This window comes from Trichechus manatus, unplaced genomic scaffold (genome assembly GCF_000243295.1).
Source record: "Trichechus manatus latirostris isolate Lorelei unplaced genomic scaffold, TriManLat1.0 scaffold00053, whole genome shotgun sequence".
Classification (NCBI taxonomy): Eukaryota; Metazoa; Chordata; class Mammalia; order Sirenia; family Trichechidae; genus Trichechus; species Trichechus manatus.
The window spans coordinates 4,416,778-4,442,047 of record NW_004443989.1 but is presented as its reverse complement, the minus strand read 5'-3'; the positions used below and the strand labels follow the sequence as shown (position 1 = coordinate 4,442,047).

At 41.0% G+C, this 25,270-nt stretch overlaps 3 protein-coding genes across 4 annotated transcripts in view; 2 read left to right on the top strand and 1 right to left on the bottom strand.

Annotated features, from left to right (window-relative positions):
• CUNH16orf46 (chromosome unknown C16orf46 homolog) overlaps positions 1-1,507 on the top strand; it is a 13,877-nt gene extending 12,370 nt beyond the window's left edge. Inside the window, exon 6 of the mRNA XM_012555946.2 lies at positions 409-1,507. Within this exon, the coding sequence (XP_012411400.1) occupies positions 409-1,416 (1,008 nt within the window). The 3' untranslated portion in view covers positions 1,417-1,507. The remainder of the gene's footprint in view (positions 1-408) is intronic.
• Positions 1-25,270, top strand: part of CMC2 (C-X9-C motif containing 2) — a 90,023-nt gene that overhangs the window by 12,302 nt on the left and 52,451 nt on the right. The window lies entirely within an intron of this gene.
• ATMIN (ATM interactor) lies at positions 12,423-25,255 on the bottom strand. 2 transcript variants are annotated; one of them, XM_004377712.2, is made up of 4 exons: positions 25,053-25,255; positions 17,584-17,709; positions 16,623-16,822; positions 12,423-15,942 (listed from the first exon to the last, which is right to left on the bottom strand). In XM_004377712.2, the coding sequence occupies exons 1-4, from the start codon at positions 25,080-25,082 to the stop codon at positions 14,130-14,132; spliced, it is 2,169 nt and encodes a 722-aa protein (XP_004377769.1). In that variant the 5' UTR covers positions 25,083-25,255; the 3' UTR covers positions 12,423-14,129. The 2 variants fall into 2 exon arrangements, with proteins under 2 accessions (XP_004377769.1, XP_023588296.1); XM_023732528.1 differs by lacking the exon at positions 25,053-25,255 and having other exon boundaries at positions 16,623-16,841; positions 17,584-18,357.

Below are 25,270 nucleotides of genomic sequence, written 5' to 3'. Positions count from 1 at the left end.
CATTATCTTCAACTCACTGTCCCCTAGGCTTCCCATCAAACCTTTTGAGTTGCTGTTGTCAATTTGATCTCACACAGGTAATTCTTTTTTTTTTTTTTTTTTGTACCTTAGATGAAGGTTTGCAGAACAAATAGTTTCTCATTAAACAGTTAGTACACATATTGCCCTATGACAATGAAAGGGAAGTCGATTTTAAGAAAGATACCAGTTAAAATAAGACTGCCAAAATGAGATGTGGCTAAAATTGGGGTGGCTAGAGTTTGGGACCGAGAGAAAGCCCTGGTGATCTGCTCCCATAAAGATTATAGCCTAGGAAACCCTATAAGGCAGTTCTTGTCTGTCCTATGGGAGTCGACTGACACAACAACAGAGTTTGAAAAACACAGTGACGCGCTGCTTTTCTTGCAGGTCCAAGGCTGGGGCAGTACTTCTCCAACAGCCTGCATCTGGCCAAGGAAGAAAGTGAAAAAGGTGAGGGTGGGAGAAAGTGCCGGCAGCTGCTTACTCTGTGTCAGTATCTCCCAGGGGAGCCCTGAGGCCAGGCCGCAGACCGAGCCTGGGAAATTAGAGGCCAGGGCCCTGGCTGAGGCAGGACCAGGAAAGGATCAGAGCAGCCCCTCCCAGAGCCAGGGGCACCCCCACGGCCCTAACACAGCTTCCAGGGACATCAGCAAAACCTGCTTTCCTCACTACAGTCAGGGCGAGAAAAAAAGTCTGCAATTAAAGGAGTTTGTTTGGTGTACAGATGACTGGACCGCCTCCGAGACTGTTAAGAGCAAGGACCCCAAAAGCCACGAGCGTCCTGGCGGAAATATAGACAAGGGCTTCTCCATTTCCGATTCCTTGGCTTCCAAAGCCCTCTTAGTTCTGCCCCCGCTGAAGGCTTCATCTCCAGATGGGTTGGATGCTCTGGGTAAGAAGAGTAAGAATGTTTTCTTGCAGCAGGAAGAGAAGGGGCTGAGTGTGGAAAAGGTTGAGGGTGTGGCTTATACATGTGAACTGAAAACAGTGGACGGGCAAGGTGAAAGGAGACCTGTTGAGCTGGCCAAGCACCTTAAGGTCAAAGACTCTCCACCCTTCCCTCCCCAGGCGGCCCGGCCCACCCTGCTGGCCAACCCCCAGCCATGCTGCCTGCACTGGTCCCTGCTGCCTGAGCGAAGCCTGCTGTGCCCGCCCACGCCCAGCAACATGCGATATCTCGCCACCTTGCGGCTCCTGCAGAAACAGGGAATGCAAAACTACAAAGCCAAATTCAAACCCAAGGAGCCTCGACCTTCCATGAACACCCAAAAGCACATTCTCACAGAGGCCAAGCAGGAAAATAGGCCCCAAACGCTGGAGACCAAAGTGTTCCCAAGACCTCTGTTGCCATCCCTCACAGTGAGCAGAGTTGTTATTCCCGGTCTCCACTCATAGACTTCTCTGAGTTATCACAATATAATTCCCTGGAAACGAGCACAGTTTGAAATTCATCTTTTCTCTCTCTCTCCTCTCTTTCCTGCCCCATGCCTATTTTCTCTCTTTTCTGTCTCTCATCCTTTTAGATGAGAACCAGATGAAATTGAACGCATTGGATAGGTTTTTGTTTGTTCTCAGAAAACCATATTCATGTGTTAGCTGCTTTCCTGCTGCTTAGCTATTTACACGATGTAAGCTGGTGATGCCAGTCTGGGCCCCTGACTGCCCTATTTGCTCCATTGCCAGTGGAAGCTAGGTGGGTGTGATGAACTGAAAGGGCCTCCTTCAGCATGGCCCCCAGTGCCAGCCTGGAGCTGCCTGGCAGAGGCTCCTTTTGCCTGACCCCAGTGCCTTAAAGCTAAGTATGCTGGGCTGGTTTAGACCAAATTGGTTCTTGATTTTTAGGACCAGGTAAATATCTGTCTGCTGCCTCATTTTGTCCTACAGTGAGGGTCTGGAATATTGCTTTAATAGAAGACTTTAGCCTGTGGCCAAGTGTGAGATGGGTGTCATCCTGCAACATCCGTGTTGCAGCCTCATGCTTGTCCTCTGTGTCTGGGAAGTTTTAGCCTTGGCTCTATAAAATCCAACTTGGAAAGTAGGTTTAAGAATAGGTGATTTGAAAAAAAAAAGTCACTGTGATCATTGTCACCCGTATTCTTTCCCTGGCCTTCACCTTGCACCTAATTTTTAGGAACTCTGCAACCCCAGACAGACCTTTATAGAATGGAGCAGTTACCTCCTTCCTTCTCCTGTCTCTCCTAGACGCTCCCTCCATGCTCATTTTACCCTGATGCGTGTTTCCTAAAGTTGTATTAAATTGTTGTTGTTGTTGTTGTTAGGTGCCATCGAGTCTGTTCCGACTCATAGTGAACCTGCGTACAACAGAACAAAACAAGGCCCGATCCTACGCCATCCTCACAGTTGTTGCTGTTTGAGCTCATTGTTGGAGCCACTGTGTCATTCCATCTTGTTGAGGGTCTTCATCTTTTTTGCTGACCCTCTGCCCTACCAAGCATGATGTCCTCCAGGGACTGTTCCCCCCGATAACATGTCCAAAGTACATGAGATGAAGTCTCGCCATCCTCCCTTCCAAGGAGCATTCTCCTTGTACTTCTTCGAAGACAGACTTGTTCGTTCTTCTGGCAGTCCATGGTATATTCAGTATTCTTTGCCAACACCATAATTCTATGGCATCAACTCTTCTTCGGTCTTCTTTATTCTTTGTCCACCTGTTGCATGCATATGCTGCAAATGAATATATCATGGATTGGGTCAGGCGCACGTTAGTCCTCAAAGTGACATCTTTACTTTTCAATACTTTAAAGAGGTCTTTTGCAGCCAGATTTGCCCAATGCAATATGTTGTTTGATTTCCTGACTGTGGCTTCCATGGACGTTGATTGAGGATCCAAGTAAAATGAAATCCTTGACAACTTCAGTCTTTTCTCCGTTTATCATGATATTGCTCATTGGTCCCGTCATGAGGATTTTTGTTTTCTTTATGTTGAGGTGTAATCTATACTGAAGGCTGTAGTCTTTGGTCTTCATCAGTAAGTGCTTCAAGTCCTCTTCGCTTTCAGCAAGCAAGGTTGTGTCATTTGCATACCACAGGTTGTTAATGAGTTTGCCACCAATCCTGATGTCACATTCTTCTTCATACAGTCGAGCTTCTCATGTTATTTGCTCAGCATACAGATTGAATAAGTATGGTGAAAGGATACAACCCTGATGCACACCTTTCCTGATGTTGAACCCCACAATATCCCCTTGTTCTGTTCAAATGACTGCTCTTGGTCTATGTGCAGATTCCACATGAGCATAATTAAGTGTTCTGGAATTGCTCTTCTTCACAATGTTATCCGTACTTTGTTATGATCCACACAGTCGAATGCCTTTGCATAGTCAGTAAAACACAGGTAAACATCTTTCTAGTATTCTCTGCTATCAGCCAAGATCCATTTGACATTAGCAGTGATATCCCTTGTTTCATGTCATCTTCTGAATCCGGCTTGAATTTCTGGCAGTTCTGTGTCGATGTACCGCTGCGACTGTTTTTGAATTATATCTTCAGCGAAATATTACTTGTATTTGTTATTAATGATATTGTTCGATAATTTCTGCATTCTCTTGGATCACCTTCTTTGGAATGGGAATAAATATGGATCTTGTCCTGTCAGTTGGCCAGGTAGCTGACTTCCAAATTTCTTGGCGCAGATGAGTGAGCACCTTCAGCATTGTATCCATTCATTGAAACATCTCAATTGGTATTCCATCAATTCCCAGAGCCTTGTTTTCCACCAATGCCTTCAGTGCAGCTTGGACTTCTTCCTTCAGTACCATCGGTTCTTGATCATATGCTGCCTCCTGAAATAATTGAATGTCAAACGATTCATTTTGGTACAGTGACTCTGTATTTCTTCCATCTTCTTTTGATGCTTCCTGTGTCTTTCAGTATTCTGCCCATAGAATTCCTCAGAATTGCAACTCGAGGCTTAATTTTTTTCTTCAGTTCTTTCAGTTTGAGAAATGTTGAGCATGTTCTTTGTTTTTGGTTTTCTAACTTCAGGTCTTTGCACATTTCATTATACTACTTTTACTTTGTCTTCTCGAGCCACCCTTTGATATCTTCTGTTCAGCTCTTCATCATTTTTCCCTTTTGCTTTAGCAGCTCTACGTTCAAGAGCAAGTTTCAGAGTCTCTTCTGACATCCATTTTGGTCTTTTCTTTCTGTCCTGTCTTTTTAATGACCTCTTGCTTTCTTTATGGATTATGTCCTTGATATCATTCCACAACTCGTCTGATCTTTGGTTATTAGTGTTAAATGCATCAAATCTGTTCTTGAGATGGTCTCTGAATTCAGGCGTGAATATACTCAAGGTCATATTTTGGTTCTCGTGGACTTGTTTTAATTTTCTTCAACTTCAGCTTCAACTTGCATATGAGCAATAGATGGTCTGTTCCGCAGTTAGTCCCGGCCTTGTTCTGACTGATGATATTGAGCTTTTCCATTGTCTCTTTCCACATATGTAGTTGATTTGATTCCTGTGTTTTTCATCTGGTGAGGTCCACATGTATAAAGCCAAAAACCTGTTGTTGTAGAGTCAATTCTGACTCACAGCAACCCTATAGGACAGAGTAAAACTGCCCCATAGAGTTTCCAAGGAAGGGCTGGTGTATTCAAGTCTAGAGCTTTTGGTTAGCAGCCAAGCTCTTAACCATTGCACCATGAGGGCTCCATAGGCGCTGTTTATGTTGTTGAGAAAATGTATTTGCAAGGAGTAAGTCGTTGATCTTGCAAAATTCTATCATGCTATCTCCAGCATCATTTCTATCACCAGAGCCGTATTTTCCAACTACAGATCCTTCTTTGTTTCTGACTTTCTCATTCCAGTCACCAGTAATTATCAATGCATCCTGATGCGTGTTTGACCAATTTCAGACTGCAGAAGTTGGTAAAAATCTTCAGTTTCTTCATCTTTGGCCTTAGTGGCTGGTACATAAATTTGAATAATAGTCGTATTAAGTGGTCTTCCTTGTAAGCGTATGGATATTATCACTGATAGTGTTGTGCTTCAGAGTAGATCTTGAAATGTTCTTTTTGACGATGAATACAACACCATTCCTCTTCAATTTGTCATTCCCAGCATAGTAGACCATATGATTGTCTGATTCAAAATGGCGAATACCAGTCCATTTATGCTCACTAGTGCCTAGGATATTGATGTTTATGCATTCCATTTCAGTTTGACGACTTCCAATTTTCCTAAATTCATTCTTCGTACATTTCACGTTCCTATTATTAATGGATGTTTGTAGCTGCTGTTTCTCAGTTAGAGTCGTGCCACATCAGCAAATGAAGGTCCTGAAAGCTTTTCTCCATCCATGTCATTAAGGTCGACTCTACTTTGAGGAGACAGCTCTTCCCCAGTCGTATTTTGAGTGCCTTCCAATCTGAGGGGCTCATCTTCCAGCACTATATCAGACAGTGTTCCACTTCTATTCAGAAAGTTTTCACTGGCCGGTTTTTTTAGAAGTAGACTGCCAGGTCTTTCTTCCTAGTCTGTCTTAGTCTAGAAGCTCAGCTGAAACCTGTCTACCATGGGTGACCCTGCTGGTATCTGAATACTGGTGGCATAGCTTCCAGCATCACAGCAACACACAAGCTACCACCATACAACAAACTCACAGTCACGTGGTGGATATATAAATTAGCCATGTATAAATAAGTTATATCTTAAATGCCAGGTGACGTTGCTATGTAGGGAGATGCTCTGAGAAACCACTTTGTAATGTGAATAACCATTTAGTTGCTTTGTAATTGCATAGTTGGAATTTGCTTAAGGTGGGTTGTGCTTGTATAATCCTAAACGATGGCGTGAACAGGATACATATCTGTATTTGTAAGGTCTGTTTTCCCTAATTGGACTTTGCAATGTCTTGTCTGTTAGGTTTGGCTTTTTGTTTTGTTTGTTTTTAAAAAACACCAGAGATGCTAAAATGACTATAGTACAACAGTTATTAGAAGGTATAGTTTGCCTGTTGAGGTTGGATAATTCTACAGTCTGAAAGTAATTGTTAGGTATTTTTCCTCTTCTTCCCTGAATGAGGGAACCGTCTGAATCTACTGTGAAGAGGAGGCCTGGTTTCCCACTGTTTCTGTGCAGAGAAGGCGTGAGACCGCAAACTGAAGACTTTTCTGCTCTGGCAGCCTACTGCCTAAGTCAGTGGTTTTTCAAGCCCCCCTTTTAAAGTAGCACAATAATGAATAAGCCCCATGTGTCAAACAGTGAAAAGTGTTGGTTTGTGGGGAGGGACCCAGCGCCACCTGCTCAGCCCAGACGTAGTTACTTCCAGAGATCTTGAAGCTGTTTGAAAACACTGATCTAAGTTACAACAGAATATTTTTTTTTAAATAAAAGGTCTTGTTCAGGTAAAGGTTGTACATTCTACAGATTTTGGTGAAAACATATAATAACTTAGAATTAAGAGGAAGATCAGCCTTAACAAAGGAAGGGCCTAAATTTACTGAAGATGTGTAGTGACCTTCCTTTTGAGCAAATAATTAATTTGGTAAACAAAGTATTGACTGGAAGATTCCTCTATCAATAGAAAAGAATATTTTGCATTTGGCATCTGTTTGCTTAGGTGGTTATTAAGGGGTTACTAATAAAGTCCCTCTGGAATCTTATTTGCATTAGCTGGCTTTCGCTTGTTTCTCTGTGGATAAAGTCACTCTGCCATATTTTTATGCAAATAATGCACACCTTCTACATTTGTTTGCCAACTGAGTACCCCCCCCCCAGGTATTTTTATAAGCACTATGCCACTTTTTTTACATGTTGCTGTAAAAAAATCAGCATGCCTATGAAAACACCTTGAGGGGGTGGAGGGAGAGGGCCCTGTTGGTAAACAAATGTAGAACGCACACATTATTTTCATAAAAATACAGTTGTCCTTCAGATGAGATCAGGATGTTCAAACTGGTCTTTTGCTATTCAAGTATAGATGAAGGCTAAACGTTTAGTAGAGTTCAGTTTCCCACTGGGATTTTGAGTCACTAACAACAATTTCAGGGGAAATGGTGACATTTTAAGGAGTTAAGCTTATGAACATGTGAATAAAGGTATAATGCAGGTCCTGCGGCCCTCTTTCTAACACAAGGTGGTGATCTCAGTTAGATGTTTAGTTCCTTTTTGTTGTTGTTAGTTGCCATAGAGTCAGTTCCGACTCATGGTGACCCTGTGTGTGCAGAGTGGAACTGCTCCTTAGGATTTTCCAGGCTGTGACCTTTTGGAAGCAGATTGTCAGGCTTGTCTTCTAAGACACCTGGTTGGGTTCAAACTACAGCCTTTTGTCTCTTAGTTAAGTGCTTAACTTTTTGCACTACCAAGGGACTCTTGGTTCCTCTTAGTCCCCTTCAAACAAAGCGTGGAAGCTCCAAGTGACATTCCTGCTTGTAATATTTCTGGATCTCTTGTTAGTAAATCTTCCCAAACTCCTGTTTGTCTTGAACCCTTAAAAATCACAAGAAGAATTTTGGTCGCATGCAACAGTGCTCGCACAGTGCCTGAGGTCACCCACTGGGTGAGGCCATGTGAGGCCTGGGAAAGCTGCTGAGGGTCGAGGTGAACCAGGGGAGAGTCTGGGAACCTTCTAGACAGACAGAGTGTAGACCTTACAGAGAGATGATGAAGTTTTAAAGGGCAAATGGAAGTCTTTAAATCAGAATAAGGCCTGGCTACGTTTGGACAGGAGCCCTCCCTGGTGGCTCAGTGGTTAAGAGCCCAGGCTGCTAACCAAAAGGTGGGCAATTCGAATCCACCAGCTGCTCCTTGGAAACCCTATGATAAGTAATAGGACTTTGGCTACTCCAGGAGACTTTCCCTAATTTTTAGCTTTATTCTTTTTATTCTCGATTTTGCCCCAGTTGTAAAATTTACCTGTACTTCAAAGGCCATGCTATAAAACAATTTGAACCTCTAGTCAAATCTACAGATTTTCTCTAAGTTCTGAAACTTCATTAACTCAGAGGGAGCGGCTCATTTCACTCTGGGACCTGCAGCTGGCCCAGCAGGCAAAGCTACAAGGCTAGAGGCCCCTCCTGGGGAACATTTTGTGTGGGGCTTGGGGCCAGTGCAGCCTTGATGCTATGGTTTAGGCTACTTACTAACAGGCCAGGGAGGTCAGAGACAGAGGGGCCTCTGTGGCCTAGACCACTGGAAGACCAGGACAGTCCTGGCCTGGCACAGCAGGGGCACTCCTACTGTCTGTGGTCAAACTGGGACCACTGGATCCAGGAGCAGATTCAACGCCATACATACTCTTGATTACCAGGCTGAGCCCTGCTCAGAGTTCTGATAGCAGCTGAGCGCCTTGACCATTTGCATCACCCAGGGACTCCTTCCAAGAGTCTCTCTAGCAGTAATAGTAGGCCCACTCATCAGAGCCAGGAAGAGCTGTTGGCATCTCTTATCCCTCCATATGGAAAATGTGCATTATTGTTTTGGCAAAGTTTTCAAGATAATTCTAAGATTAGTGTCTTGTGTTTATATTTGGTGCCATTATTCAGAATTCTCTAACGTTTTAAGCAGTATGCTCTTTCCCACATTTACTGCTTGTGATAAACTGGTGTAAACGTTAAGAGGCAGACAACATGATGTATGGCACACCTTAGTAACCACTGGCAAATACCATATATGTATATATTAAAATTGCTTTTTTTCCCCATTTAGCTCAAACTACAAACCTTTCCTCCCTGTGTATCTTTTAAAATGAAACAATTTCTCTGCTTATTAAAGAGTAAGGACAGGTAACTTGAAAACATACTATAAACTAGTTTCTTATTTTCAGCACCACAAGAGGGTATTATTCTGCCAGGCTCTAAATGTGAAAGAGCTGTTAATCATGGTCGTTTGTTTTATCTGGCAAGTGATCTTAAGAAAAGAGAAGTCTCACGTTTAGTTTGGGATAAATACCATAGGTTCTGATACTGTGTTCATGATTGTGTAAAGGCTTAGTTTCTTTAGCTATTCACTCAAATCCCAGGACTGATTTCTCTAATTCAATTCCAGGAAAATAGGATGTCAGGAAAATACTTATCATTATGGTAGATATTTAGAGAACTTTAAATCTGAGTTCTTATTGTTCAGATACTAGTTAGGCCTTGTTACAGAAAAGTGATTTAAATGATTTTAAAATATACCACATCCTTAACAAAAAAGAAGGTGCAAAACAAAAAAAAAATTATCAGCTTGCAATCCTTTAATAGCACTATATTCTCAAATATAGCAGACCAAAATTTTTTTCCATAAACTGAAATAAGACAATATAGAGCGAATAATTCCTAAAGCAGTTTTCCAGAGTTTGGATGGTTTCTCAAAATAGTAAAAAAATCTTAATTTTATAGGCATACTTTTTAAAATAAAGAACTATTGGGGACAGTTTTATGGGTAAATATCCTTTGGTGATAAGTTAACTCAGATACACTTCTGCCAAATTCTCACTGTAGGACAGGCTCTGCATTTTCTGAAGTCACTAAATTTCTCGTTACAGCACAGGAAAAAGAAGATAAAGTAGGAGAGGGATCAATTTCAAATTCATTCCTAAGCAGAAATATGTTTGGGATGCAGTTATAAAACCAACCAAATATTTCACCCAGGACATGGAAGAAGCAGTGGATCACCAGAGAGAGTAGAAAGCTGCAAGCAGAAGCAGTGAGAAAATGGAAAGCTTGGAACAAGGTCTTATTTACACATACCATGCCAATAAGCTCACTCCTTTAAGGCAAAAAAAAAAAAAAAAAAGATACTGTTTACAATGAGGTAACATAGGTACTTTTGCGAATAACAAAGTCACCATGGAGGTAGATGGCATTTCAAAGAGTTTTTCCTTTTCAGAAATATTTGACTATTTCATCGATAAACTACAAAGAGTATCACTTGTCTCTTTCAGCCTTATGTCATAATACTCATTTGCTCCAGAGTAAGATAACAAAAGTTAATGGAAGGGTCACGGCAGTAAGTTTCTCATAGGCCACATTTCATTATTTTGGAATTTGTGGATTTAGAACAAAGTTATAAATGTGTTTATTTTGTTATTTGTCATGCAATATAAAATTTGCAGTTAGTTTTTTCTGATGTTTGTTGAAAGAGCTGAATGAACATTGGTACTCTTCCAGTATGAGTACTATAGACAGTGCTGCTTTCATTCATTCATATAGTTTGGGCATTTGCTCCTTTCAAACATGCGTATTTTTAAGTGTAATGCCCACATGTTAAGTTTGAGAACACTGACAACCTGATAATCATCTCCATTTGTTCTTCAGCCTGCCTCTGGATATGCAAACTAATGTATCAGTGTGTCTGCTAATAAATACGTTTCAGACAACCGAGAGACTCTTTTGAAATTAAACATTGCAAAGCAGTGGTATTTGGTTATCTTCTTGGCTGTAAGAACATTCTACTAGCCAACACCTTGCTGAAGAAACTAGATTAAAATTCAGGTGTTTTAGATGTTGGGAGTATGTGAGTGTGCCAGAGATATGAAACCGAAAGTTCAACATGCTGTCCTCTCCTAGAGTGCTGCAGTCAATCAATGGCACTTTAAAACACTGCCAGACGAAAGCACATACAAACATATGTGAGATACAAGAAAAATAAAACTGCGTATAAAAAATGATATGAAAAAAATGGATGTAAAAAATAAATACTTGAGACTTCAAAGTCTTTATCCCTAAATCCTTCATAGTTACATGTTCATTCTTGTCTTTAAAGACCTTCAGAGGAAAAGTTTAAGAAGCAATACCTTAAATATACCAGATAGTAAGCGCCCCTGGAAGGATCCTTGGTGGCGCAGTGGTTAAAGCACTTGGCTGCTAACCAAATGGTTGGCGGTTGAAACCCACCAGCTGCTCCTTGGGAGAAATATGTGGCAGTCTGCTTCCGTAAAGATTTACAGCCTTGGAAACCCTATGGTGCAGTTCTACTCTGTCCTCTAGGGTCTCTGTGAGTCAGAATCAACTCGATGGCAATTGGTTTTGGTTTGGAAGTGCTCCTGGAGTCAATATTAGATAGAGGTTTGTTCTAGAATTAGAGAAACATTCTAAAATTGAGGCCATCAAGGGTTAAGTGAAAACATCACCTTATTTGCTACTCTTAATGAAACAACTTCCTAACTAGACTAATGCTGTTCATTTTCTTCAGATCCAAAGTAGCTGCAAATGGAACTGAGCATCTTTCAGAGAACTGTTACATTTTTCTAGTTTTCTCTTTAGCCCAAGGGAATCAGAAACACATTCATTTGGATATCCTGCAAATTAGTGACTAAGCCCAAAACTACTCATATACTGTCCCTTATTTTTGTGCTTAAATCAGAGCTACATTATTTACAAAGATAAAAGTCACTCGATTATAAAATGGTAGCATTTGGCAAATGCATGAATTGGATTAATTTCCTTTGAGTAAATTTTCCAAAAAGTTAAATCCTAAAGTTTCTATTTTTTATCTAAATCAAAATAGAAACTTCGGTTAATGGACTGTTTTCATTTTCTACTAGGAAAATTGTTAGCATCTCTTCATGAACAAAGGTAAAACAACAATGAAAAAAAGTAGGCACAGTCATTTCATCATATGACTTTCAGATGTTGAGTCTGTGAAAAGTTAAGGCAACAAACAGATTAAAAAATTCACAAAAAACAACCAACCAGTAGAATTCTCACTTCTCTTTAATCACTAATTTTCAGATTTTACAAATAATCTTAGAACAATTCAAATAACTAAGGTTCTCAGGGAAATAGTTCTTACTTGTACATGAAGAACTATTACATGCTCCAGTTTTCTGCAAATAACTATTGGCTGTATTAACAAATATTGTCACAGAAACAAAATATTTTTTTAAAGCCATAAATCACTGCATTTATATTTACAAAAAGCCATAAACAAACATGCATTTCTCCTTTCTTAGGAGGATTTAAATAGATGTTTAAACATTAAGGCAGTGACAATTCTAAAACAATGAAATTCTAAGTTAAGGCTTTATGTTTGTTTTGAAACCCATATTCATAGGCGGCTGTGACCTAAGAAAACTCTTTAAGTTGAATTCATATGCCCAGGATATATGTTATTTATCCCTTACCACCAATTCCTCTGTATCAGATGTATGGAATATGAATTAGTAGCAACACCATCATTTTACTTTATTAGTCCCCTTATTAGGCTTTATTGTGAGGATTTAGCCTTCAATAGCACAAGCTTGTGCAAAAGAAGGGATGGCACATTTCTTTGTAAACTTAGAAAACTTACAAACTGCACTGAATCTTTTCTGAAAGTTGGCCCACAATTAAGAATTCAGGATGTCCTAAATATAGAAAACCCCAAAAGCATAGCTGACCATACTGCCATCCTCAAACAGAAAATGTTCTTGATTATTGAAGCAATAGGTTTTTATCTTCTTTATTGTTTGAAGAAGACCGTTTGGTATCACTCTTTTTTTAAAAAAAAAAAAAAAAAAGCAGAATAGCATATTTTAGATGGATCTATTCTGTAATTGCTAGCCCCAAGGCACACATATGAATATTCTTGCTAGTCCAATGTCTTTGCTTATTCAAGCAAATGATTAGTGGATGAAAGGAAGGGGAGTTACTTGAAGTAACTGCATATTGCACTTGCCCCAGTAAGCTTAGTAGAAGTGCAGAGCATTGAAATTTAGGGGGGAATGTCCATTTCTCTTCCCATCCATTTTTAGACACAACTCAGATCCAGCCTGTGAATGCACTTTGGGAAGCAGCTCTTGGGCACCACTCTAGCCTACTGTGGAGAGCAGGAAGGATGTTTGTGGGGCATGCTCCACATGAACTAACAGGTGGTTCCAAAACTCAGTGTTTCCAGTTTGGATGACTAAAAAAAAAGAAAGAACTAGAAGGATCACTATTTACATATAAGTACTATTATTCTTTTAACCCTTTCATGACCTGTGGGACACATGATATCCCACCTACTTTTTCTGACTCTCTGATTTCTTGGGACTCTACTTTTCCTGCTAAAAGAATTTGCTGCCCTCCAGTGGGGACTTGCATAACAGTGAAAGAAATGTTCACTGAAGGAAAATAGTTGGGTTATCGGCCTTAAATGTGAGGTAGTCCATCCAAGAAGTGTGATTGGGTAAAAATTTTTTCTCTTTTGGCTTTTGTACAGCTAGATAAAACTTGTAAGCATATTTATGGTTTCCTTGTGGTAGTTAGGGAGCCCTGGTAGGTTTGGTTTGTTTTTTTAATCACAAAAAATCCTACCAGCCATAACCAGTGGGACAGATGGGCACCCACCAATCCTGGTGCCCGAGAACCCCTCGAGGTTTGTAGGACCCATGTATTCCCAAGTATTTCTCAGAATCCATATTACCAACCAAAAAATTTAAACACACTCCATGACTCAGCATGTTTCCATTAATGAAAACACATGGTATCAAAAAAAAAAAAATCAAAGCAGAAAATAATAGGGTCTTGAAATGGTAATTTTACAGCCACAAACCTCTTGTGAAGAAAGTACTATACACTTATATTGGTATCAATCATAGTTCACCTAGAGTACAGATGGCATCGACTACATGAACACTATTTCAAAAGTTAAAGACAGCTGTAGTTTTCCTTTGTGTCTTCGAATCAGAAAAGATGGACATGTTAAAGCAGATGAAGCTGCAAGCGGCATGAGTCTCAAACCACATTGAGCGCTGTTGTTTAAATCTATGTTAGATATTATCAGGAAACAGGAATTTCTAACAAGCACTGTCGAAAAGATATTTTAGGTACAATTTAAGTTACACTTCAACTAAAACGTTTTGAAGATTTGAAAAGTTTGTACCCTATTACCTGGTAAGCTTGGCTTCAGCTAAATGGCTATATATTGTTTCTAAAGGTGTGAAATACTTTTTTTTTTTTTTAATGATGGAAAGACCAACTGTGAAGGAGCAATGCTAGGCAACACACAAAAAAATCACTTTTAAATCAACATCTTACACTTTATAATACACTTACATTTATATATAAATTCATGTTTACAAGTACAGAAGGCAAAGAATCTAAGCAACTGCATAATCAACTAATACTGTTGTCCCCATTCCCCATTTTCTAAATCCAGGAGGAAATTGTAAATCCCACCCCACGTGGGGACTCCACTCTCAGAAGTTGGAGACTGTGTGTAGTTCCGCACACGTCTGGGTTTCTACAGAACTGAACTGAGACTCCATTGTGTTCCAGGCCAAATCGGCTAGAAGAAAGTCATCCATTGCTGTTTGAGTTTCATTGCTGGTGAAGAACAAACTCCCCAACGTTTCAAAACCAGTGCTCATGGTCTGGGTTTCTGTACTATTCAACTGCACTCTGCTTTCTAAAGCAGGTATGTTTTTAGCAGTGGAGATTCCTTCTGTCTGGGTTTCTGTGTCAGATGAATCAGTACTCACTGAAAAGCTGGAGTGTTTCAGAATACTTCCCAGAGGCAGATGAGGGTTACTGTCTAAAAAGAAGTTTAAGTCTGTCTGTGTCTGCGTATCAAACATTTCAAGGCCTAAGAAGTTTGAATTCTCCCTACAGGTGTAGGACTGAGCAGAGGTATCTGCAAGTAAAAAGTCTGTTTGGGTCTCTATGTCCAGTGATTCTAAGACTGGCTCAGTGTTCATGTTACTAAGTTCACTCTCTTCAGTTTGAGTTTGGATATTTGAGGCCGAAAAAAACTCTTCAATATCAAAATCGATTCCCGGATTCTGGGTTGCGCCAGATGGGAGCTGTGTGTCAGGTCCAGTATTAGCGTCAGACAAGAGACTACGGTTATCTAATGTTTGACCAGGCAGATTACTTGACAGGATATTTTCTAGGTCACTTAATAGGTCTATGGTTTGGGTCTGATTATCTGTCATGTTTTGTGAAGGAAGCATACTATTCTGTGCATTGAAGTTTATAACTGGTGCAGATTTCTCCATATCTTGATTTAGAGTCTTTGGGTTGTTCTGAGGTAACAAACCATGAGTTACAGTGTCTGCTACTAAACTGTTGCTTATAATATGGTCTGTGGAAACACTGTATGATGAATGGACACTCTCAAAAATGTCTCCACACATTACAGCTTGGTCCATCTGTACTCGGTTGTCTGCAGAACTCGGCATTCCACTGGTCTGGGTTTCTCTGGAAATTCCACTGGACTGGAAACAAGCATCTATAAAGGCATCGGTCTGTGCGGCTATAGATGAAGTTACCTTAGAACTGGGCAAAAATGTCTGAGTATGAACACTAATGGGAAGTGAAACTTGAGAACCAAACGTCAAGTCCGTTTGAGAGCAAGATGATACAGAGGAATCTGGGGGAGCCCACTGTGCAGAAGGCATAAAGTTTTGTGAGGCATAAGACAGATCTGTCTGTACATTGATTGAAGAAATGCTGTTCTTTTGACATGTATTCCCTAGTTCTTGTAAAGTATTAGATGGACTTTTACCCAGGTTCACCTGAACACCTGTACTAATTGGCTCAACAGCAACAGGATTTACAATTTTTGAAAAAGGAAGGCTCTCCTTAAGAGAGCAAGCCTCTGAATCTAGGCCGAGAACCAGGGTTCCTATTGACAAGGGAAGTAAGTGCACAGCACCTGTGGCAGAACCCTGGTGATCGACACCTACCACCACAGGCTGGGCCGAGGAGTCAGCTGTAGGCACAAAGACAGGCATAGGAGACAACTGCATAACAGGTAGTTTAACCAAAGCGACCTTGGGCTTTGGTAGAAGCAACTTCTGAGGATATCTTGGAGGTGTTGTAAGAGTCTGTTTTCTGGCATTAGAGCTGCAAGAGTCTTCAAAAGAAGCTACTAGTTTTATTTCTGAAGTTTCTAGTTCTTGAGTGTCTGGTCTAGGGTTTGGCTTACTGATCAATGATTCAGTGGTCTTACTGGACAACTTCTGGCTGTGCATGGAATTTTCCATTTTCCTTTTCTTACTAGGTGGATCCCTGAAAACAATGAGAGTAAAAAGAAAATGTTAAAATGCAGTTGTCTTCAACCATGGCACTGGATCTTCATTTATTCACAAACACTATGTCCCACATCTATAGCAAAGGTCAGAATTGAGGCAGAGAAGATAAATCCCTTCTTTTACAGCTCTTTAGAATTGGGCCTATTATAGGAGATGGAGGTTCAGAAACATGCAAACAGAGAAGGAGGAAGCATGCTTTTTTTTTTTTAAGCTCTAAGTATTAGAACTCAACTCAGATCTGTAAATATAAGGAAGCTAACTGATTATGTAATGGAACTTCCATCATTTCTAAAGTAGGAAGATAATATACCGAATATAAATTTGACCTTTAAAATGAAGTACAGTTTCATAATAAAACTTATTCTTTAACAATCTGATATCTAGAAAATGCTGAAAGTTGAGATTTTCAAATAGGAATCATAGGGGAACCTCAAAAGGGGTTGGCAGAAAGAATAAGAACAACTGGATCAAAATTACTGGCCCAGATGTGGGTCCTTTGCTAGTACTGCTGCCACTTCAAAAAGTTCCCTTCTTCTGTGTTACATATTTTCTCCATTGTTCCTTCTCTCTCTCCACAAAAATGGCTCTTCAGGGAGTTTCATTTGAAACTCCTCCCTCAGCCATCGACTCTTTGGCAGCCACTTCCTTCACTGTCACCTGTGCTCTGCAGGGATCTCATGGCCAGTCCGGTAGATGTGTGACTGCAGTGCCGTTCTGCTGGCGTACGGACAGCCACACGTGCACTGGAAGGTCTTGCCGCAGTCCTCTGCGTGTCTTTTCAAGTCCCACTCGGTGCCATAGGAATTGCTGCACTTACTACACTTATGCTTCTTCTCAGCATGCATTTTCATAAAGTGCTAGAAGAACCAAAAGTGACTAAAATGAAAAACAGAAGCTGCTCAAAACATTTAAAAAAACCATCAACATACCTACATTAAAAATGTCTTTAGATGTATAAAATATGCAGTCCAAAGCAAAAGAATTTAAAAGAAAGCAAATGGCATATACCTCTTCACATCGTCACTTTTGCTTTGTTACATGTGAGGAGATCGTTTTGGAAATGATCCTTGGTGCCCAGTATTTAGGTTTCAGCTACAAATAAGTGCTGTCAGCAGGAAAAATATCTTTGTGATACTTTTCCCATGACACCCTCCAGCAAACCCTTGGGGAAACAGTTGACAACCTCTTCCAGTCCTGAGTCATCCCTGGGCCCCTCCTTTTCTTCAGATACTTCCTGTTGTAATTCCCCACCTCCCCATCCTTCTTACTCCGTATGGGAGGGCATTTCCTTTGCACCTTCTACATGTATGCCCTCCTGCATGTGTGCAAACATTCACACAGACCCCCAAGCACACAGGTCTATTCTTGGCCAAATTGGTCTACTTATCCTTATCTAAGAACCCACTTCTGGACACCTTCATCTCCAGATCAAACTGCGTTTCCTTCCACTGTCATTATATGCACACTTACTCTTTCCCCAACTAGGAGACACTGGGCCTCTGCTCTCACAGCTTTCTGCTGAATTCTCTAGTCATGTTTGGTCTAAGCAATGAGACTACACATTTGGGTTATATCATCTGCATTTTATCCTCAGGGAAGTATACTTAAGATAAAATACCTGTTTTACAAGAGAAAACTGAGAAAATGGTCTGTCAGGGCCTCTGGGGCATCCTTCAATTGGACAACAGTAGAATTTTGGTGTAGTTTTCAAATCTTTTCTTATTGTTGGATTCACTATGCCATCCTGCAAAAGAAAAATTACTTTGAATAATTACTTTCAAAAAACCAATAGAACAGACTGGGGGTTGGAACAGGAATGACTGAAAATGGATACAAGGATCTTTTTAGGATGATGGAAATGTTCTCTAAGTGGATTGTGGTAATAGTTGCACAACTCTGTAAATTTACTAAAAAATCATTAAATTATTTAATGAACATGGGTGAATTTTATGGTATGTAAATTGTACCTCAAAAAAGCTATTAAATTTTAAAAAATTCTGCTTCTATCCACTCCTTTAAAACTCTTCCGCTTAAAATCTCTCCTTAAAGCCAGCTTTTCTATTTGTAAGTGGAACCATATTTAGTTACCCAGACTCAAGATTTTGGTATCATCCTTAGGTCCCCATTCTCTATTATCCCACCCCTAAGTGTCTTAGTCTGAGCCCCTGGAAAAAAAAACCTCCTTGGACTATGATCTAGGGCCTTCCTAATAGGTAACATTATGTAATGAGACTGTCTTTTACCATCACTGTCCCCTAAAATAGAAGAAGCTAGTTGACACAACTTTTATATAGTAGCTTGAATATAAGCACCATGATGTTTGAAATTTAATAATCATTATAATGGCCAATTCTAATACAGCATTCACAGCTGTGTCAGGCACTGTCCTAAGTACATTAACTCATTTAATGCTAACAACAACCCTTTGTTTTTAAGTATGTGATTGACTGCTGAGATAATTTAGCTTGGGTGCCCTAATTGTCTTGTTGCCCTGGATGTGCCTGGTTTATCAGGCCTGAGACCCCTGGTGACCCTCCCAGCTGGCCCTGAGGAAAGGGAGGCAATGAGGGACCTCTCAGCAGGTCACCTGAGACAACGGGCCCTGCACTAGGCCTTAGCTGCTGCTGCAGCACCTACAGTAGAAGTCTGCCCTTCTAGTATATTCCGATGAGAAAGGATCCATTACTTTTGGAACATGCTACTTCCTTCTCAATAATCATTGTGTACCTAGAGAGGTGAGAAATTAATCACTACTTTGGCTAAGACACCCTTTTCTTTCCCACTGGATCTCAAGAGGAACATGCTGATTCGGCTGTCTGTACCCACTCATTTTGAGGGGGAAAAGCAGCTGTTCTTATTTTATTTTGAAATGGTATAATTTATCTTTTTTTCTGACTTCAAATTCAGTCAGTTTTTCCTCCATGTCTTCAACACTGGCCCATCCTTTTATAGTCCTACTGGCACCACACTGTCGAGGCATTCATTTGGATTATTTAAGTCATCTCCCAAATAATTTCCCTTCTTCTGTTAATGTAATAAAAAAATTGATATTCCAAAAATAATTCGTACATGTCACATAACACTTAAAAAAAGGCAGGTAAAAGACAATCCAAACTCCCTCTTATGCCCCCAATCTACCATTACAATATCTTTTCCTGTTCCCCTTTCATACTTTGTCCTACTTAACACCCTTCTCACTTCCAACTCTACCCACTCTATCCATTGTTAAAGATGATTTTCCTTCTGTGCAGGCCCAGTTCGAGGCCCACACCTTCCTGGCTCTCTTCTGGCAGCATGCAATGGTGGAAAAGCACGTGCATCAGAGATTTGGTCTGTAAGCCACTTCTACCACAGATTAGTGGTGAGACCTGGGACAAGACATTTAACTTCTGAGCCAGTTAACTCATTTATAAAACTGCAATAACATCAAACTCTCAGGGTTATCTGGAGGCTTAGAGAACATGTATATATATTTTGATTAGCACAGAACCTAGGCCAGATCTCATCCTCAACAAACATTCACTCCACTGTTTTGCCCAACTCCCCGGATCTAAAGATGTTCCTCCTCTGAATTCCAAGATAGTACCTGACTTAAGCTACCTTAAATGCTGTTATTTTCTTCTATAGTTCCTGCCCCACAACTAAATTTCCTAAGGACAGAAACTCTTTTATACACCTTTGGTACTGTCTCCATGCTTAATGCGGAGAACAAATCACACACTAAATGCAGAGAATTTTCAGAAAGGCAGTCCAGTGCAGTGCGGTGGTTCCCAACCCTGACAGCCCCAGAAAATCACTTGGGGCACTTTAGAATACATCTGTGCCTGGACCCAATCCCAACCATTCTGATGTAACTGGTCTTAGGTAGGGATTAAGGATCCATATTTGGTGTTAAAAACTTCCCAGATGATTCCAATGTGCAGCCTAGCTTAAGCACCACTGGTACAGTGATTAAACTGGTGGGTTCTGGAGTCTCTACTCTGCCACTTTACTGTGACCTTGAGCAAATGAAACTGTCTCAGTTTCCTTATCTGTAAAATAGGCAGAATAGTATCTACTTTAGGGTTGTTGACAGGATTTAGTTAATACATATAAAGGGTTTAGAACAGTGTTCATCACATCATAAGCACTCAATGTTAGCTATTTGCTATAGAGATTCTCATTTCCTGTTTTGCTGTCTGCCAACCAATACCAATAAGCTAATCTAAAATAGTACTTTACATTAAACAAGGTCCTTATGAAAGTCCCATTGAAACATGGCTTTTGTTAAACACTGGCATCTGTTAACTTTAATGACAACTGATCTGTTCCCCATCACCAACCTCATCCTATTAACCAATTCATCTAGTGTTTTGTTTCTTAATGGTATACTTTTAATGAACTTACATTTTTTCCATCTAGTGTCTTCAGTGAGAAAAAACAAGAATGTGTGTGTGTTTGAGTGGATAAAATGAAATGTGAGAATACTATGCAAGACTCTAAAATCCTTCATTCTCTTGACCATTATCAAATCCCTCTTCGTCAATTTATGTTCCAGGGAAATGTCCCACTTCTCTGTTCCTAGGCTGTCAAATGCTCCATAAAACTCTCCTGGCCAGGTTACTACAAAATTCAAGACGACTTATAATACATCTGGAAACCCTGGTAGCGTAGTGGTTAAGAGCTGTATCTGCTAACCAAAAGGTCAGCAGTTAGAATCCACCAGATGCTCCCTGGAAACTCTATGAGGCAGTTCTACTCTGCCCGAAAGGGTCGCTATGAGTCGGAATCGACAGCAACGGGTTTAGTTTTTTTTGGTTTATAATACATCTGCAACGCTGCTTAGCGAGCTTCTTACTATCCCCTCTCAAACTCCCTGTCATGCTCTGGTAGCACCTGCTGACTTCTCCTCTGAAATGGTCTACATCTCCCAGCCTCTTCGTTCTCCTGCTGTATCATTGTTCAGTCAGGTCCTCATGACTTGCTCTGTGAACTTTGTCATCAACTTCAACTAATTCCTATGCCTTCAATCTCTTTTTCCTTCAAGCTTCATCTTTCTAAAGTATAGCTCTGATCATGTCATTACCTCCTGTAAACATCTTCACTGGCACCCCAATACTCCCAAGTCCAAATTCCCCTAGCCTGACATTCAGAGTCCCTTACCATACCAGCTTCAAACTACTTTTCTCGTCTCTCATTACTTGTTATACCTAATGGAACTACTTACAATTCCCCAAACTTTTTGAAGGGCAGGAATACATTTGTGTCTTCTCTTGCCCTGGGGAGTGTTTTGGACAGAGTTCAATGAACACTTGTAGCATTAAACTGAATATGTTCCAGTGGTTGTCTAAGTCACGCACTGGGGTGAGACCACTAAACACTGTCAAACTGGATGTGAATAATCCCACTGTGGCCAGTATTACAAAGGCAATGGCAACAACCTGACACTGTTGCTTTCCTCCTTTCTGACGGCCAGCTCCTCAGCCCTCCTACTACCTCTCCACCCCAGTTACTGAGCTTCTACCCATTCTTGTCCTGGGGTAAATTGGCTGAAATGAGAAAAGGGAGATAAAAAAAATGGTGATGGTACAATAAAACATGAATTGCAGTGAGAAAGTGATGTTTTTGTCCTGAACAAAATTTACCAGACGTTTTGTACTATATCTTTTGTGTGGGGCATAACTGAAAAAAAAAAAAAGGACCAAGAATACTTCATGTTTATAAACTATTTTAAGTGACAGAATTTGAAAAGGAAACTTTGAAAGGAAACAATTGAAAAACAAGATAGAATAAGGTACACACCCAAAAGAAAAGCCAAAGGAAGGACAAAAGTGAAACACAGAGGGTAAAAAGAAAGGATTGTAAGAACCATGGCACCTGACTGCTTTCACAGAAAGCATCCAAAGAAAACTAGTCTGGTTTGTCTTCTTATTATAAACTTAAAATGCTAAGTCTTTGCGCAATATGGTCTACAGAGCAAGTTGGAATTACTAAAAGCAAACCCTGGACATAATACAACATCCTCTGAGGCACATTTTAAAAATGCGAACGTTGCTTGATAAAAGGTTCTTTAAGTGCCCTCCTATCACCTTCAAGGCTTTCAAATAGGAGGAATAAAAGAACCAGAAATGCCCATTTACTCCTACTCTTCCTTTTCCTGAATCACTCACTTTCATTTCTCCATGAAGCCCACTGTAGACAAGGCTGGGCTTCGAAATCTCCAGATTTCCTTACAGGATAAGGAATATGGACATAAATCTTAGGAACCCCATAAAACAAAATGGCAGCATGTACTCTATACCTACAACTCAATTCCCTATCCTTATCCACCATCCTTTGGAAGAATTTGTTAATCATTTATGTGTTAAGAAGGGAGTATTTAGTTGGGGGAAGGAGGGTTTATTGTGAGGAAAGATTAGAATAAAATAAGAACCATAACGCAACTAATGGGGAAGGGAATAAAAGATTATGGTGATTCAGAAAATACAGAAACAAAGAAAAGAAACTTGAATTATGCAAGCAGCTGTAACCAAGACAATGAAAAAGAACATGTCCACTGGGTATTAACACAATCTGCCAAGCAGATATCTTCAGAGCAGCTTTAGGGCAGAAAGCAGGTGCATACACTTGACTGATGGAGGTGTCTCTAGTCACACACAGACTGCTCTCAAAACTAAAGGGAGCTTCCTTGTCAGCCCTTACCCCATGCCTTTCTCTTCTCCCTCCCTCCTTCCAGTACTTTGAGTACATTAAATGCAAGAATACTGTTTGAACTGAAGAGACTTCTACTCAGTAACCATACTAAGGGTAGAGATTTGCCACACTGGGGCACCACCTTGCAGATATGGCTATTCTGTCACACAGCACACCTTCATTAAAAACAATGAATCCCTTTTCCACCAAGACACTAGATGGTCAGGGGCTGCTGAGCAACATGGTTAGGAAAGCAGAACAAGACAGAAAAGTGAACCTGTGTGACTAGAAAGAAACAAAACTGGTTCTGGGCAAGGTTTCCGTAATTCCTGGTGAAAAAGGCTGCCCAGTGACCTAGGAAGGAAACCCAGAAGAGTCCATCTTTTTGTTGTCGAACAGTTTCAGTTCAGAAAGGCATCTTGGATGCACTCTGTTGTCTTCAGTTAATAGAAATCTGAAAAAGGAATCTGACTAGACCTGAAAGAATGATTTCATACAGGTTCTATGCAAGGGAGGATACTGGTACTCAGAAATGCAAAAGTCTAGTAAAGGTCTGACTGCCAAAATTTGTATTTGCCTCAACTGTATTCTTCCTTCTTAGGCCTATTATATTTTACTTACTGGTATCTGCTGAATTCCCAAATTTTACATATTTTAAGAACATAATTAGAAATAAACCTATTGTATACTATCAAACTAGTCCTAAAGATTAAGTGGTATCTTTATGCTAACAGATGCTTAAGTTTCGAGAGATACAGAGCTCCCAACAGCAATTCCAGGGGAAAAAAAAACCAATATAAACTGTTAAGAAATGCTTGCTAGAGTGATGTCCAGGCCAGCACCATGGAGGGACCTGCTCAGACTGGCACCTTCATCTGATGCTCAGAGGTGTACTGCTTGCTGTAGCTACTGATCGCTGAGGGGATCATACTGAAGGTGGGTGTTATATATGAGCTAAAGAGAACCAAGGGATTGGGCTGTAGAATTCCTACGAATATATAGCTCATCCACCAAAGGTGAGAAAAGGACTATCTAGTTAAAAGTCTGTGTAAGAAAGAAAACAGTAGATTGAACATCATTCCCAGTTATTGTACATCTTTATGCTGGAAGAAACTCAAAACTATTCCGAGGAAAATTATGGCCCTGCCTGCAAGGGCTTCCTCAGCATACCTCCATCTTCACAACGAGTACAGTGTTATATCTGTAGAGTTGGTGGTCAAGGCAGACCACCCTTCATGGGCAACACATTTTTCTGCCCTACTAGAGAACCTAACCACAAACTTTCTGCTGTAAAATTCTTATCAAAAGCCTAATTCTAAAAAAGTTTTCAGGAGGATTTACTTGAAAGATATACAGAACATGTAGTACTCTGAGTAATCTAAATTTACTCCTGAATCAACTTGGACCATCAAAAGCTACATTTCCACAAAACTGCTTTCAGTGACTTGTGCTTTCATATTATGTCACTGCTGGCATAGAAAGACACTAAGAAGTGGTGGAAGGAAACTTCCCATTGTAATGACTGAGAAATTATGATTTAATAGGTCTGGGGTGGGGCTGTACGTCTGTATCTTTAATAAGCTTTCCACGGATGTGCATCAAAGGCTGAAAATCACTGCCCCATTTCACATAATGTAGAGGGGTTGTTCTGACTATTGTCACATCATACTGTATACTCTTTTAAAGGGGTCACACGGGAGAGATTTCCCTTAGGGGATACTTGTAACTAACTGATGGTGGTTAGAGACAAATCTGCAGTTCCCTTCCAACAAGCAGGCAGACCATAAGGGCCTCTGGGAGGTACTGTGGGTGTGGTGGAAAGAACTCAGAACCAGAGACACAAGTTTAAATCCGAGCACCACATACGTTGTGTAATATGTCTCTCATCAATTCAGTGGGGATAATACGCACCTCGCAAAGCTGCTGTGACAACTAATGAGATAAAATGCGTAAAATGCCTGAGCCAGTGCCTGGCAGGAAATAAGAAGCCAGTTTAAGTAACGGCCTGTCTTAGCCTGACACCTGAATGGCATGACACAGTACTTTCCTATTATTATGTGTTCATGTGCACTCGTTCTTAATTTCCTCTAGTTAGGCTTCCCTTATTTGTTTAGCCTGTTTTACGTATTTTAAAGCCACCTCAAATTCCAACCAGGAAGAGGCTGAGTACAAACAACTGCAATCCACAAACTGTGGAAACGCTACATTCCCCCCGGAATGCCAGGACTCTGCGCCTCCTTTTCCGTGCACGCATGGGGCGCCAGGCGCTTTGTTGGAAGGCGAGCTTGCCCGGCGCCTGAGGACAACGTCCAGGCCACAGCGCCGAGCAACCTGCGCGACCCCCGGTGCGACCCCCGGTGCGACCCCCGCGGCAGGTCGGGTGGAAGGGCCCCGCCCCTGTCGGGCCGGGCTCACCTGCAGGCGGTGGCTCTTGACCAGGTGCATGTTGAGCGCCGGACTATTGGGCAGGATCTTGCCGCAGCCGCGCACGGTGCACAGGATGTTGGTTCGCACGGCCCGGGACAGCTCGCTCACCGACGGCTGGATCAGCTCCCGGGCCGGCGGTGCCGGCGCCGCGGGCTGCTGTCTCGCCACAGAGAGCCGCGGCCGGCTGCCCCTCAGCCGTCCCGGGG

Bases quoted from the DNA above. Each gene is read 5' to 3' on its own strand.
- ATMIN (XM_004377712.2), bottom strand. From the start codon at position 25,082: ATGCACCTGGTCAAGAGCCACCGCCTGCAG. The intron at 17,710-25,052 runs GTGAGCCCGGCC...TTTCTTTTGCAG, and splicing joins TCAAGAGCCACCGCCTGCAG to GATGGCATAGTGAATCCAAC. The intron at 16,823-17,583 runs GTATTTTATCTT...TGGTTCTTCTAG, and splicing joins AGTTTTCTCTTGTAAAACAG to CACTTTATGAAAATGCATGC.